The 16186-nt window shown below is 43.8% G+C and overlaps 1 protein-coding gene across 1 annotated transcript in view; it reads right to left on the bottom strand.

Annotated features, from left to right (window-relative positions):
• Nucleotides 1–11769: 11769 nt before the first annotated feature.
• mao (monoamine oxidase) overlaps nucleotides 11770–16186 on the bottom strand; it is a 30786-nt gene continuing 26369 nt past the window's right edge. The window contains exons 10-15 of the mRNA XM_080497813.1: nucleotides 16035–16088; nucleotides 15897–15954; nucleotides 15718–15815; nucleotides 14702–14813; nucleotides 14348–14410; nucleotides 11770–12870 (exon numbers count right to left, since the gene is read on the bottom strand). Of these exons, the coding sequence (XP_080353939.1) occupies nucleotides 12715–12870; nucleotides 14348–14410; nucleotides 14702–14813; nucleotides 15718–15815; nucleotides 15897–15954; nucleotides 16035–16088 (541 nt within the window). The 3' untranslated portion in view covers nucleotides 11770–12714. The remainder of the gene's footprint in view (nucleotides 12871–14347; nucleotides 14411–14701; nucleotides 14814–15717; nucleotides 15816–15896; nucleotides 15955–16034; nucleotides 16089–16186) is intronic.

The raw sequence follows: 16186 nt of genomic DNA, 5'->3' as shown, positions 1-16186 counted from the left end.
CGTTAGAGCTGTGATGGTAAGGCCTGGCCTGCAGGGCCAGAGAGAGAGAGAGAGAGAGAGAGAGAGAGAGAGAGAGAGAGAGACGCGCCGGCCAGGACTGGAATTAAAACTCCAAGGCTTGTGTAATTTGATTTGCCGACTCTCTCATCTGCCATGAGAGGAGCTCTGTTTCGTCTCTGCAGCTGCAGATGCAGAGATCCCCGTGTTTCAGCTCGGAGGTTGACGTCTGACTCGTGTCGTCTGTCAGAATCTGTCTTTTTTAAACCGTAGGTGGGAAAACAAGGTGGGGGGAAAAAAATTTTTATAAATAAAATCTCCCACGTTATCCACTCGGTGAAAGTAGAAGTACTGGATGTTTCATCAAAATGTGTTCAGAGCTACACGACTTGTGAGCTTCTGTTCCTGATGTGTTTAGCCGATCATGTTTTTTCGGGTCAACGCCGGGTCTTTGATCCACATTTCCCACCAAACTGTGGAATTTTGGCCTTTTCAAGTGAAAACTTGCATCTTTCATTCATTTACACGATAGTGGCTCTCTGAGCTGCCGAAAGCACCATGGGTGGAACCTTTTGAAAATGCGTCTCCGTGGAAACAGGCCAAAAAAAACCCAATGCATTTTGTTGTTTTTGTTTTTATTGTAAAAAAATTTTTTATTATTGTAAATGTATTTTTTTTTATTGTAAATGTATTTTTTTTATTGTAAATGTATTTTTTTTTGTTTTTTATAGTAAATGTACTCTTTAAATGTATTTTTTAAAATTTTATGTTTCCTGTATTTTGTGTCACCTGCCTCGGGACAACAGCTGGAAATCTGCATTTTTGCTATAATCTCTCATATTTACACTGGTTTACAGATGTTCATTAATATGCACTGTCCCTACCAAATAAACTAATAAATAAAGAAAAAAGAAAAAGAAATGCTTCTCCTGGTGATGCCCGACTACAGCCATAGTTCCGCTATAATAATTATATAATAATAATCATAATATATAATATTATATAATAACAAAATATAATATATCCAACCATACTCATTCTGCACATGCTCAGTAGATGGACATTAAGAACAAAGTTGGCCTCCAGAGTGTCATGACTCTCGCTCACTGTCACATTTCAGGTTTTTGCCAGTGCGTTGGGCCTGTTTGCCCTTCCAGGCCACCATAGTTTTCTCACAATCTGTGGATATGTTCAGTGTATGTGTTATTATTGTTGGAAAATCAAAACAGAAAATATTTGTTCTAATATATAACATTTCAAGTGGCTGCTTGTATTCACACAGTTTCGAACATATATCTTAAATAAAGATATGAATACTTCTGGGTTATATTTCTCCTTGTCGTAGACAATTAGTTGGAGCACAGAATAACGTGGATTGTTAGAAAGCCTCAAGAGCAACATGTCTAATTCCTGGATGGATGCAGATTTTTTTTCCACCTCTGGAGATGCTCTAATCCTCCAGATCAGGACCTGGACTCGCTCCCTCGTCAGTCCAAATTGCCTCATTCGCCCCTTCATCTTCCTCTCGTCTGGCCTCTCGACACGTCTGCGCCGCCGCCGCCGCCGCCTCCTCTGCCCTCACCTTAACAAAGATCTTCTCTCACAGATTTTCCCCTCACTTTCCCGAGATCCACGTGTTTCGACAGGGTGACTGATGCTGATCATTACGGGGCTCTGATGGCTCCGTATCAGACGAAAATCTCCTCCGCGCTCCGTCAATGTCACCAAGAAAGCCATTCTGAGGCTAATGGACCAGGTCCGGCACCCAAACCGCCAGCCTAAAAATAACCCATTAACCACTCCCCGCCATGCCGGGTATTATGAGCACAAAGGCTTTTGGAGGGGAAAGAAATGGTTTGACATTTAGTGAGTTTCGCTTTTCATCGATTTTAACTCATTAAAGAAAAGTCTTTAATATTATTGATGACATTGAAAACACAGTAAATCAACCACAAAGCACTTCTTACGGTCGTTCGGTCACCACACATGTAACTCATCAACCTACACGTGTCACGATGTCATTTGTTCCACCACACCACTCCTTCCATCATTTGTCACGGTTGTTTCATGTTGAGCACTGTTTGACTCTGATGTACACACATTTTACGTTTTCCATGTGACCCCCTGACATTTGACCCTCCACTGCTAACCAGGTCAATGATGTCACATTGGTTTGACATCAATCAAACTGACAGTGTTATGATGAACATCCCCCCCCCCCGACCTTTCACCCCCAACTGCTAACTAGGGTAATGACGTCACTGCGTGATGTGGAATATCAGAGTATAAAGAAGTGAAAACTGAACATTCTGGTGCTGGTTTGACATCAAATGTGTTAAAACTGACAAATTATGATGAAAAAAAACAGTTTTTGACCTTTACATGACCCAGACCTTGACCTTGGACCCTATTGCCCTCAAAGTTAATGGAACCATCCTTGGATGGAGGACAAACCATCCCTGGCAAATTCAGGCAATTCGAGTGAATACTTTTTGTGAAAAGTTGGTAAAATATATATATACTGTACAGTATATGTAAACCAATAAATGGATGGCCGCGTTTCAAAGGCACCGTCTCAGGTTCAGTTTACACAACGGCGAATAAATCCCTAAAAACTGAGAAATTGAGAAAAAATATCCCATTCATCTTCTTTCATCTCATCACACTAAATTTTCTTCTAAAAGCTCTCGTAATAATCCCACTAATACGTCTCCCAGAAAACCTTGCAGTCTCTCCGTAACCTAGTAGTTGAGGCGTTTCCATTGGGACCAGTCGCGTTTCACACGGGCAAGCTCGCATTGACATGTGCTCACGGTGACGCTAACTCGGTTCCGCAAGCAAATGTGCCATTGGCGAAGGTCTGCACTCTACACACAAATACATTTCCTATTTAATATGATTTCGCCAAAAATATTTTTACAAATAACACCCTAAGCCCAAAATTCTCATGCTGAGCTGTTTTTTTGTTGTTGACGGCAACATCAATCATACAAAAGTTATAGTGGTATATCTTCAATGTTATTTTCATCCTCTCAGCAAAACAAGAAGCAGAGCATATTTCATAAAACGTCAAGCTTTTCCCTGAAGGGATTCTAAAACACGCAGTCGGATCCCCCCGCACACCGGATCTGAACACTGTATATGTACTTCTTCCTCCAGCGTGACGGAATCCCTGCAAACATGTTCAATAAATCACGGGTGCGGACGACTGGAGAGGCCGTTGCTCCTCATCCAGCCAGAGTGAAATGTCTAACAAGAGGAGGCGCCGCAATCAATTGAGGATCTGGCAGTGAATCCAGCAGAAGTCCCAGCAGCCCAGAACAATAAGTTAGAAAGCCTTTCAGCGGTGCGAGCTGGTGGAAGCTCCCGGCACCTCGGGCGCAGCGCATGCCGGGATGGCTCCATCCAGACCTGCTGCTTCATAAAGGGCCTGCTGTTGCAGGCAGCTGGGATGAGCGGCGAGGATGACTCTATTACCTGCAATGTACTGCCTCATATTGGAGCCACGGTTTGAAATCTATGAAGAGCATTAAGCTGAAACTCTGGTAGGTCAGTCATAAAGCATTAGCTTTAATGGCGTGTGGTTTTACCAAGCTGTGAAAAATCCCTCTGAATGACTGAACCATTCACTACTTAATTCTGGGGAAACAGCTGCAAACTATGATTTAATTGGATTGTGTGTCGCCCCCCCCCCCCCCCCCTTTGTTGAACCGCAGTCTGTTGAGTCCTGTACCGTGAGCTGTGACCCAGTGCCTGTCAAGGCTTTTTCAAGGCAATCCATTGATCTATATTAAATCTCCCTAACCCTAACCCTAACCCTTTAGCTTTATCTCCTCTTAAGCTAAAGTTTCATTTTAGTCAAACATAAGGCCCATGGACCAAAACCAGCCACAAAAGGCTCCAATCTGGCCCAACAAACCACAGGTTTTTTTTTTTTGGTTTTTTTTTTATGTAACCGTATTTTGCACTAGAATGTTTCATTAAACTTGTCTTTCTGTTGAGATTTTAGTAATTTTCAGTATTAACTGTTTGATCTTGCAAAACTCCGTGCAGTTTCATCATGTACAGTGTGCGCCACAACAATTAAAATCTTTGAAGTGTAAATTCAAAAGTTATTATAGCAATATTTTACCAGTCCAGCCAACTCAAGATGAAACCGGACTGACTGCATGTGGCTCCTGGAGTAAAATGTTATTTATTTTGTATACATCTTTGTATATATTACATACATGTGTATACTTGTGTATATATATATATATATATTGTATACATATTTACATTGGTTCAGTTATATAAATATGTTTCTTCCATAACATATTTGGTGATTTGTTCGTTCAAAATCAACTGTTCCCGCAATTAATTACACGTCACATTGTAGTAATTAGAAGTCCACGATGCATTAGAATGCACCATTTAAGGTCTGTTTTTTCAAAATTTTGGAAAAAAAATTTCAGTTAATGCCAACCCCTCCACTCCCCCTGCAAACTGTTCTTTTGACTCTATTTATTTCTATTTTCATTTAAAAATAATTATGTGATTTTATTTTGAGATTATTTAGTGATAACAAAATAATAATAACCAAACTGTGAGAACAGCTTCTACTATTTAGCTATTTAACCGATCGAAGTCGTCCTTCATCCAAACAGAACAAATGTCATTTGTAGTTTTTATATGAGGACGATGATTAAACCATAAAGCAGGTGGAGTCTGTTTTAATATATAGTAATGTGTCATCGACGTAATGATTGTAGTACTTGAACTGCGTTCTACCCAGCACCAACCCCTGAGGAACCCCACAGTGAGCTGATGAGATAAAAACTCCTGAAAGAAACATATTCTGCCCAGAGCTTTAAAAATAATAAACAAAATATCATCCTTGTTAGGCTAATTGATGAATCCAAATCGCGATTGAGTGGTGGGATGTTCAGGAGGTTCTTGCATCGCTCTCCAAAAACACAAGTCGGTTCTTCACCTCGTTTCAACTCCTCACCTCCACGTCCTCACTGACGGCGCCACCAAGGACGGCGCAAATTTATGTGTTGTTGATCTCGTTGTTGTTGTCTGACTTTTGAATGCAACTTCTGCTGCCACCAAACTCAGAATCTTGGCTCCAAGACGGTCATAAAAAAAAAAAAAAGAACGAATGATCCCCACATGTGTAATACATTTTAAATCACCTGAATCCAATCCATCAGAAAACTGTGATTTTCGGCTCACTTCACTTCTGCAATCCACCTCGGCACCCAGGGGAGAGATTCCAAGCACCCCCCGATACCCGCAGACCAAAAAAAACAAACAAAAAAACAATCTTGCACAGAGTGCGGGAGTGGGAACATTTAACGGGAGATTGCAGACGATTTCACCGTTGAGGGAACCCGGTGAGGCGTGGCTGTGGGTGAACGGACGGACGGACGGTCGGTCGGTCGGCGGTTGCCAAGGCCACGGCTCGGAGTCCCCGGCCGCCACAACACCGCCGTCTGAATCCAATCCACGGCGTGACGGATTGGGAGGCAAATTGACAGTGTCAGATTCATATCACAGCAAGCTGCGGCGGGGCCGGGGGCACGGCGGCCGTCTAATAAAGAGAGGACAGTGTGTCTGAAGGTGTGTGTAGTCGTGAGAAGGCAGCGGTTGTGTGTGTATGTGTGTGTGTGTGTGTGTGTGTGTGTGCATCAACATGTACATAGAGTGAAGGAAAACATCCACCCCACCCCTGGTACCATCAGTGTGGCGACTTCCCATGCAGCTGCCGTGCAGCAGCACGCAGCAGTTACACAACCTTCGGTGCAGGCTGGGAGAAGCATATGTTGTCGGAGCCTTTGAGCGTGGGATTGGAAAGTGGTTACAGTGACTAAGCCGGCCGTGTCAGGCTGGGATTGGACGGGCCGCCGGCGATCGCAGCACCGACAGGAGTGATGAGAACAACATAAGTGGCCATATGTCAACCTGCAGAAACGGCCCGGAGACAACATGACTAACCCCCCCCCCCCCCCACCAAGAGTTCAAGATTAATGTGACAGGGAGACACACACACACACACACACACACACACACACACACACACACACACACACACACACACACACACACACACACACCACACACACACACACACACACACACACACACACACACACACACACACACACAGTCCTGCTTTTATGTGCATGTGAGCAATTCTCACATCAGCCAGTGAAAGCAAGTGAGTGAAGAGGGGAGAAAAAAAAACACACACACACAAAAAACAATGTGTGATTGGTGCGATACTCCACAGCAGTCTTGCACTGGGTTTCCTTCCATGGTTGTGACCTGCCCTCTGGTGGATTTGCTCAGAATGGCACAAAACACCAAACACACACACACACACACACACACACACACACACAAACACTAGCAGGACATTTAGTGTCTATGTTTTGTCTCTGTGTTCTCAATGGTGCCGGACGAGTTACTCCCACAAAGAAATGGTAGAAATATAATAACGATCAGAATAATAAGATGAGACCCTCGGCCCCCGAGGAGAGTGATCTTTGCGCCTTGCCACTGAGGCAGGCACAAGAACCAGCTTCATCTGTTCATTATACGCTCTCACATCTCACACACTGTCGGGAGGAACGAGGCGTTTTGCCAAAGGGCACTTGGACATGTTTGCAGGGTGGATGGGGGGGGGGGGGGGGGGGGGGGGTGGAACTGCCAAACTCAGGATTGAGACACGACCCTCAGCTGAAACCGCAGCCTTCACCCGATTGCCGTTTTTGTCCTGCTTCACCGCGTCTTTACTGTCCTCGTTTGACGGTTCACCTGCTTTCCTTCCCTTTTGATGAACACTGAGCCCTTGCAGACGACTTTCACCTTGTGGGATCCATGAGGCCTTTTCTCCAGTAAACAGAAGGTTAGCGTAATAGTAGCAATTAAAGACAGACGGTTTGTTTTCTGATTTCTTATTTGAATCCCCCCCAACATTGTCACTGTTTTGCTCTTAACACACCGACTTCACTTCAAGCTTCACATTCACACAACTCACACACTCTCACACACGTCAGTGGTGACAGCTGCCATGCAAGGTGTCCACACACCACTGGGGCGAGCTTGGGTGTTCGGTGTCTTGCCAAAAAGGACACGTGGACATATGGACGGGGCAGATGGGGGATCAAACTGCCAGAGAACGGCTGTAGAAGGATGAGCCATCCAACCCACTGAGCTACGGCAGCCATGAAGGACATATTGAGAACCATTCAGTTGATGGCCGATGGTAGAGACTCATAGTGGGCGACGAAGAAGTGAACAAATGACTTAATAAATATGGAACCATCCAGATTCTGTGTGGAATGTTCTCCATGTGCAAGTGTGAGGTTTTTCTCTGAGTTTCAATCCAACTACATAAATTATGAAATTATTTCAATTACAATACAAACGCCTGACTGTTTCGTTAATGTCCCATTTCCAAAATATATGTTTACACTGTCACATTTTCAAAACGATGGGCCTTTCAAACTTTTCACATCAGTTTCACAATTGGCTCCTTCTTTCTTTCTTTCTTTTCGGGGACCAGTTGAAACCAGCAGATGGCGGTAATGGAACTTTATGGATGCAAACTGCTGTTAAACCCAAAAGAACAACAACAACAACATGTACGTTTCCATGAAAATGACAGAAATGCTGAAAAACAATGCCAGGCCAATAGTTGGTGCTGTTCAATTCAAATCAATTCAATTCGATAATTCAATAATCAATAATTCACGGTTATTTATATCGCACCAAATACAACACATTCTATTGTTGGTTTTTGTAATGAAACCACACAAACATGCAGCAGAGGACAATGTGCTCTAAACATGAACAATGTTGGTCCACAGACATTCTGGTGGACAGGCGACCAAGTGGGATAGTTATTACTGTGACTGTCAAAATAAAACCAGTGGAATGACTGGGAATCATGACACCACGGGGGAAACGTTGGTCTGGTTGCCTCTACTGAGCATGTGCAGAAGAAGCAGTTACTACGGCTACATGAGCAGCAGCGATTAAGCAATTGCATTTTTTTCCCCGTTTACACAGACACGGCGTCGGAGCGTTTTCAAACGTTTCCACCGAGATTAAGCTTTTTCAAAAAAAAGTTCCACCTTGGGAGTCGTTTTCTAAACGTGTTTTACCCCCATGGACACAAATCTTTACCGTTTCCACTTTAAAAAAGTAGCCTAAGACAAGGCGTGCATGCGTGCGTGTTCGTCCTCTGATGGCCCGGCGACCCGTCTAATGGCCTCTCACTCACTGTCAGCCCGGTTCAGTCCGGCGCTCCGGGCGCCGTTCGACTGAGATGAAGTGTGAGCGGAGGACCGGCAGACGAGCGGACGGATAAACACCAGAAGGAAATTATCCGTAATTGTCGTCGAGTCGTGATTTATATTTATTTTCTAATTCCTGAATTCATGCGAGACGCCCTGCAGCGGGGAGATTAGATTAAATATGGAAGAGATAAAAGAGGATGGCATCTCATCCCTGCAGCGTTCATGCACGCACACACACACACACACACACACACACACACACACACACACACACACACACACACACACACACACACACACACACACACACACACACACACACACACACTAAAGAGGACTACCCCGGTGGATTTCCTGACAAGTGAAAGTGGGACTGTTCAGCCTCAAACTGGCACCAATTTTCTGGTGCCCCCCTGCTGATCTCGCTTTCCTCTTTTCTCTACGGCGATGGGAGATTTTTTTTTTCTTTCTTTCTTTCTTTCTTTCTTCAACTCCTTTCCCACACACTTAAAATGAACACCAGCTCTCTGGGCAGTTTTCTTTCTGCCTGAGATTCTGATGAGTTTCAGTAAATATCCACACATGCCGACTCTGCACAAAGCGTCCCTTTGCGAGGGCCGCGGGGCTCGGAATCACACCCAACGCGAGTCCGGCGTAAACCGCTTATCCATCTGTCTTAATTAGCTCTGGCTCCGAGGCGCCTCGTTCTGACCCACTTTATGGGCTGTCGGCTGCTTTTTGTTCACTGTGCAGCAAATTGGGGAAAACAGTCGGTTTCCCCGGGCCCGGGGTGGTTTATCGTCGGCCGTAGCGTCGCGGGACGAGAGCGTCGGTTTACTAACTGACCGCTCGGGACGGAAACGTCAAGACCCGATGGACGGGGGTAAAAACAAACCTGGATGAGTGGAGTTTATTGTTTTTTATTTACCCTCTGGACTCTTTTGGCCTCTTGCTTTATAAATAACGGAGGAGAGTCTGGTTTAACTGGTCTCAGCTCATCTGGACACAGAATCGTCCGTCAAAAATGATTCACGGCCTCAAAAAACTACTTTTAAAATCTGCAGTATTAAACTGGTCCTTTCCTCACCCTGTTCCCCAATACTTCATTTCATCACCTTTCAAGAATTTCTAGCATTTTCACTTGAAAACGCTGCGTAAAGAGAGAAACACAAAAAGGAACGCTGGACGATTTGGCAGAAGGAATGTGAAGGAGGCGGGTTTTTATCCGCTGCAAAGGTGGAGACGCAGGTGAGGCGCATTAGGGAGGAGTCAGGTAATCACACCCTGATTGAACAGACAGACCTGAACAGGAAGTGCTCACACTGAGGCCACATTTACACATACCTTGGGTTTTAACAAAAGTGGATATTTCCCTCTCTTCGTTGAACGAAAAAAATAAATAAATCATCATTGACACAGACCTGCATATACATCTGGTTCAGAGCTGCGATGAGCAGCCAAACCTGTTGGGGGCAGTGTAATGAGAAGCATGAAGCCATGACAATCAGGAATCACATTTTCTGAATGTTTAAATAGTGGCTTAGAGGACGTGATCGATGAATGTCAGTCTGCAATTATTAAGGGAAGGAATATTCTTTTATATAGGAAGTAGATTTTAAGTATTTTTTCTGGTTGAGTAACTTTAAGTGAAAACAGAATACGTCTGGAGCCACTGATGCAAGACGAGTGAAATAAACTTTAATGAACAAAATATTTGTGGTAATATGGTACCGTTTTTCTTGAACCAATTCTTTTAATATATTCCCCAAGAAATCCACAGAGTTGTTCACAAAACAGGACCAAAGGTTTCCCAAACTGAGTCGCCATGACAGTTTGGGAAACCTTTTTTAGATGACATCAGTGAAGACACAAGGTTTTGATAACGGCTCCCAGTTAAAAGTTGTGAGCTTTTCTGCCGTTTCCATGGAAATTACCTCGTCTTTAGAACGTTCTCAATGTAAACGTGAAACTTTTCTGAAAAGATGCAGGAATTAAAAGTTTTCACATGAAATGTCACGTAAACAGACCCTGAGCAGACGAGGGGTTAATTCAGACACATTTGTAGTAATGACCTATTCTTCTTAAGTATCCTGTACATGTTGGATTGCACTCGGCCCCTTTGGTGTCTGATGAAAGACTTCACGAACACAATGAAACACCGAGACAGTTTAAGACGCGTAAAAGATTTATTTCACATTTTAATTCACTTGTCTAATGTCACCAGCTTTGTTTGAGGAATCAAAGACACTGAAGAACGTTAAGGAGGCTCATGTGCACAGGAGGACACGACGGACGGAGTCAACCTGGACCAGATAAAGACGATCCAGGTGGGGGGTTGGAGAGCGCTGCAGGGGGACAGAGAGCGCCGGCTCTTCATTTGTTCGTTCATCCGGCAGAGATAACACAGAGATTCTCATCTCTGGGTTCGGGTAGTCAGCTTCACTGGTGCGATCGCCTTAACAGTCTCATGAAAACACACCTGGTAGTACCAGGGGCACGGAGCAGGCGCGAGAGCAAAAGATGTGAGGCCCCCGTTCACACGACGTTTTCAAGTGAAGAGCTTCATTACAAAAAACCACCAGCAGTGCCAACTAGTGGCCCAATGTGCCAACTACATTGTTTTCAGATCGTCTGAAACTAAACGTGAAAAATTATTTTATTGAAACATTGTCGTGTAAATGGAGCCGGAGACACACTGGTGTTGTCCGTCCGTTATTTGTGTATTAATAGTTATTGATGAACCAGAAGGAAGAGAGTGTGGAGGGTGTTTTTTTTTTGGGGGGGGGGGGGGGAGCAGAGCACAACGGATCCACACAGGCACTTGAGAGAAATGACAAAAAAAAAAACACCACGACTTCCATTAAGGCACGACAGATGAACTACACGAACACACGGTGGTCTTTGGGACAAGAATGACCTACATGAAAAGCAATAAGATACGTGTGTGTGTGTGTGTGTGTAAGTATGTTATTTACTTGTACATAAAGCAGTATTGATTTGTACACACTTAAAGGTCATATTATGCTAAATTCACTTTTGAATAGTTTTCCAATAATCGTCCCCATACCTGGAATAACCTCTCTCTCTCTCTCTCTCTCTCCTCCCCCCCCCCCCCCATCTGGGGTTCAGCCAATAACAACCAAGGTTGGCTCCTCCCCTTTGACTCCTCCTACAATCCGGCAGCTCTGCTCTGGCACATGGCACCACAAGTGTCTCTCTCTCCCTCCCCCCCCCCCTCAAAGTGCAGCTCATCAGCGTGAAGTGATTTAGTGTGTGCGAGATCTCTCCAGGAATATTTATGTGATTCATGTTTTTCCCGCCTAAGCATTTATTCCAAAGCGTTAGCTCCACCCCCCCTCCACCCCCCCGCGCTTGACCGACACCCATTAAATCAATCACTCACACAGTAAAGCGTCTGATTAGTGCTGCAATTAAAAAAAAAAAAAAAAAAAAATCAGCAAACTAACACAGTCATAGGGACAAATTAACACCAGATCAATTGTTTAGTTCAGCTCTTTTCACGTAATGCAACTCACCGGTGATAAAAGGTGAATATATACAGATCAGAATGAGTGACTAGCATATTTATATTAAGCGAACTGTGTGAAGAAGTTACATTCATTACAGTTACCGACAATAACTGCACAGATTAGATTAATACGACGACGTCACGCCCAAATTACAGGCTCAGATATTAAGACCGGGATTATTTTCACTTTTAATTTACAACAAATCCAAATAAATGTAAATTAAAAAATAAAAAAAAAAACCCAGTCGGAAGTAGAACTTTTCCAATTCCTGGTTACACATGAAGACGGCTCGCGACAAAAACGAGACACTATTGAGAGAATCGTTTCGCTTTTTTTCATGAGTTGGAAAAGAAAGAAAAAAAAAATATTAAATCAGTCTCGTCTACAAACCTCGTCTGCGAAGCTGGGCAGCGACTCTGAACTCCACCGGTTCTCATCAAATGGAATAAATCAGCACCGAAAATCAGTAGAGGTAATTACACACACACACACACACACACACACACACACACACACACACACACACACACACACACACACACACACACACACACACACACACACACACACACACACACACACACACACACACACACACACACACACACACACACACACAGGTAATCGAGAAACGTTATTGGCAAAGTGTGGAGCAGTAATAGTGAGAGATTTCTTGGCGTTGCGATCTTTTCTCCTTCATTTGTCGTAGATTAAAAATGGCCGCTCCTCTCAGACGCCTCCTAAATTTTGCCGCACAACGTGACGTTTGAGCGAAACGGGGGGGCCGCGCCCCCGTGGAGCTCGCCGCGTTGTGGCCGTGACGACGTGCGCTGGATTGCGTGCGGAGATGCGTCCGATGGCGAGGAGTGGGACGACCGGCGGCGGCGGCGGCGGCGGGTTTAACGCCAGGGAATCAGGCCCTTCTTGTACGCCGCGAAGCCGGTGGCGGCGGCGACGGACAGGACGGTGGAGAACCCGATGAACTTCAGCAGACCGCCGACCGAAGGGGAATTCCTCTCCAGGAAGGAGGTGTGGAACGGCAAAGCCGGGACTTCCTGTACGGGGGAAGGAGAAGGATTTTGAACTTTTTTGGAAAACGGCTCCCACAAGAAAGACATTTTGGAAAAACTAATCTGTCTCCATGGAAACGGGAGAGAATGCAACTTTTCTGAAACGCTGCTCCTGGTCCAGTTCCCCACAGCCATACTAACTAGTAGTTCTGCACATGCTCAGTAGAGACAATCAGAACAATGTTTCCTCCGTGGTGTCATGACTCACTCCATATTCTCCTGGGACTTTTATTTTGACAGTCACCGTAATAATCTAACTTGGTAGTCTGTCCAGGAAAAAAAGTCTGTGTTCTCTCGTTCTTAATGTTTGGAGCTCGTTGTTCATGGTTTCATCGCTAGAACAAATTACAGCGCCATCTCCTGGCCCGGCATGCTAACTACACCGTTTTCAGCGTTTCCGTAGAAACGGACATCATTTTCAAAACATCGCCATGTATACGCGAGCAATTTCTCAACGTTTTCACTCAAAACGTTATGATGTAAACAGAGCTTCTATCCAACAGAACAGAATCAAATGAAAATGTTTGTTATTGGCTTTAATGTTTTATCGGTGTAACTTTTATGCAGCATCTTCATCCAATTCTTATTCTTTCAAGTATTTCAATGCTTTTTATATTCTGCTTTTATATCTTCCATTATGTGTTTTTGTGATGTTACTCAATTTTATGCTTGTTGATTTCTAATATGATGATAGAACATGTCTTTGAGTGCCTCTTAAAGCACTATACAAATAAATTATTACCATTGTTGTTATTATTTCACAGTCTTAAACAGTCTTCCTAATCTTCAATCATTCTTGTCCCCGTAAGTTTTTAATTCTTATTTTCTTTGAATCTTCGTCTCCCATCAAGTTTTTTAATTTCAGTCTTCTAATAATCGTTGTCCAAGTCTCTAAGATTCTTCTTTTTCCAAGTCGTTGAACACTAAATGATTCATCTTCGTTGAAATCTGCAAACCCTTTGCTCGTCAACCTTCATCTCAGAAGTCCTCATTGTCCCTTTTCTTCGACGTCTCTTCCTCTTTCAACCAATTAAAATCTTTTCTCCTTGGAAGCAGGTTTTTATAATTGAAGATTTCTTTCGCTCCGAGGTCTATTTTTATCCTTTATCTTCTAATATAATCAGTAAATCATGTATGAGGGGGATGATCTTTTAGCCTCTTGGGGTTCGCCTGTCTTCCTGGCACTTGTATTAAAAATATATATATATATTGAGAACAGGTTGGTTTTCTTTTTCATTTAGTAAAAATACCACTTTGGATGGTTTGATAAGTCAACCTGTTTCACGAGTCAAATGTCTAAACTGAAATTCTTGTTTGCTGTTATGGAGCTTTTCTTTAGAATCAACCACTTTAAACTTTAGATTATACTATAAGATGGAGATCAAAGCTCCAATCAGTCCTAAAGTACCATCCAGAGCTGCTGCTCATTCTTCAATCAGGTATTTAGAAAAATGTTCCTCACCTGAGATTCAGGCTCCTTTTGCCAGATCTGACTCTGGTGGATTTTACCCATTGCGCACATGATCTGCAAAGAAAAACACACGTTAAAAACAAAATAAAAAAGAAAAGGAATAGAAAAGAATAACAAAAGAAAAATTAAAAAAAGGGAAATAATACACATTTTGGGAATCTGAAATCTAAACTTTGTTTCTCTTTATAGTGATGGAGAAAGATGAGCGCTGTCGCCATCTGCTGGTCAGTTCCGGTTGTCAGAGTTGTGTTGTGACCTTTTCTCTAATCAGGCTCAGCGGTTATACTTCTATTGTTACTTCTTTCGTGAGCGATTCGAGGAAGGCGCTCGTTTTGCGTCTCTCACCTCTCGGGCCGCTCTTTCTCCCGCCTGGACGGCGCCCTCCATGTAGCCGCTCCACTCCGTCGCCGTCTCAGTGCCGGCGAAGTACAACCGGCCCACCGGCTCCCTGAGCACCCTGCGGACAGGAAGTGATGGCGAAACGCCAGAACGTTCAGGGCGTCAGCTTGTATACGTAAGGCTTTCAAGTTGAAACGCAAAACTAGCGTTTTGAGCGTCAGTTTATTTCGCTACGGTGCTCAGACCCACTGTAAACGCAACTTAAAAAAAAAAAAAAATGCTCCCAAGGGGTATCTTTTGTCACTTTCTTTGTCGCCATGGAAACGGGAAAAATTTTACTTTTTGAAAACACTCCAACCATGGAAACTGAGGGAAAACACAACATTTTAAAAAAAAGGCTTCATCTCCGTCTCCTTGGAAATGGTGGAAAACGCAACTTTTTGAAAAGACTCAAGCTCCGTCTCCATGGAAACTGAGGAAAAATGCAACATTTAAAAAAAATGCTTCAACTCCGTCTCCCTGGAAATGGTGGGAAAATGTAGCTCTTTGAAAACACTCCAACTCTGTCTCCATGGAAACTGAGGGAAAACGCAACTTTAAAAAAAAAAAAGTGCTCCAACTCCCGTCTCCTTGGAAATGGTAGAAAAAGCAGATTTTTGAAAATACTTGGGCTTCATCTCCAAGGAAAACAATGGAAAACTGATCACTCGGCTCCGTGGATGATGCAACTGTCAAGAATGCCTTTTTTCCTCTGAAATTGGGTAAATGCAACTTTTTGGGGAAAAACAACAACAAAAAACAACAACCTCGAGCTCCATCTTCATGGAAATTATGAAAAAAGAAACTCTTTTGAAAACACTCCACTCCGTCTCCATGGAAACGGGTGAAAACAGCCACTTTTCTGAACCGATTCACACCGCGGTCGTAGTTAAAAGCGATTCCACTCATCGTGTGAATGGTTCCCGAAGGACACCTGGAAAAAAACTCAGAACGTTTGCCAAATATCCTCCAGGACTTCTTACCTGCCAAACTGCGTGAGGATCCCCGGGGGGAAATAAGCAGTGTAGCATCCTCCAGAGTACTCCTCCTCGCACCAGTTCTTCTCCTCGTAGTGCACCGGCTGAAACAAACACACGTCACTGGTCTGAACTCCCGAAGCGTCTGGGTTTTGCTTGCGTCGGTCTCGGCGTTACGGACTCACATGCAGTGCCTCCTCGGAGTCCAGCACCTTGGAGTAGATGTCGCAGATCCTCTTCAACCTTGAACACAACAAGAAGGTTTGAATGAAAGCCGCCCTGCAGCTGCTGGGACAATGTGCTTGGTCCACCCGGCCCTCTACCTTTCTTCTCTGGTCAAGCTGCACAGCTTTCTGCTGTTGCGGGCGAGGATGAATCTGGAAAAAAAAAAATGAAATTATAAGAGAATATATCCTTTGTTTATTCAACATGCCCACACGCTGATACGCATTTAGTTCATCTACATATATCTAAA

This window comes from Blennius ocellaris (genome assembly GCF_963422515.1).
Source record: "Blennius ocellaris genome assembly, chromosome: 6".
NCBI lineage: Eukaryota > Metazoa > Chordata > Actinopteri > Blenniiformes > Blenniidae > Blennius > Blennius ocellaris.
Note: the sequence above shows the minus strand (reverse complement) of the source record. Positions and strands in the feature narration are given on the sequence as shown.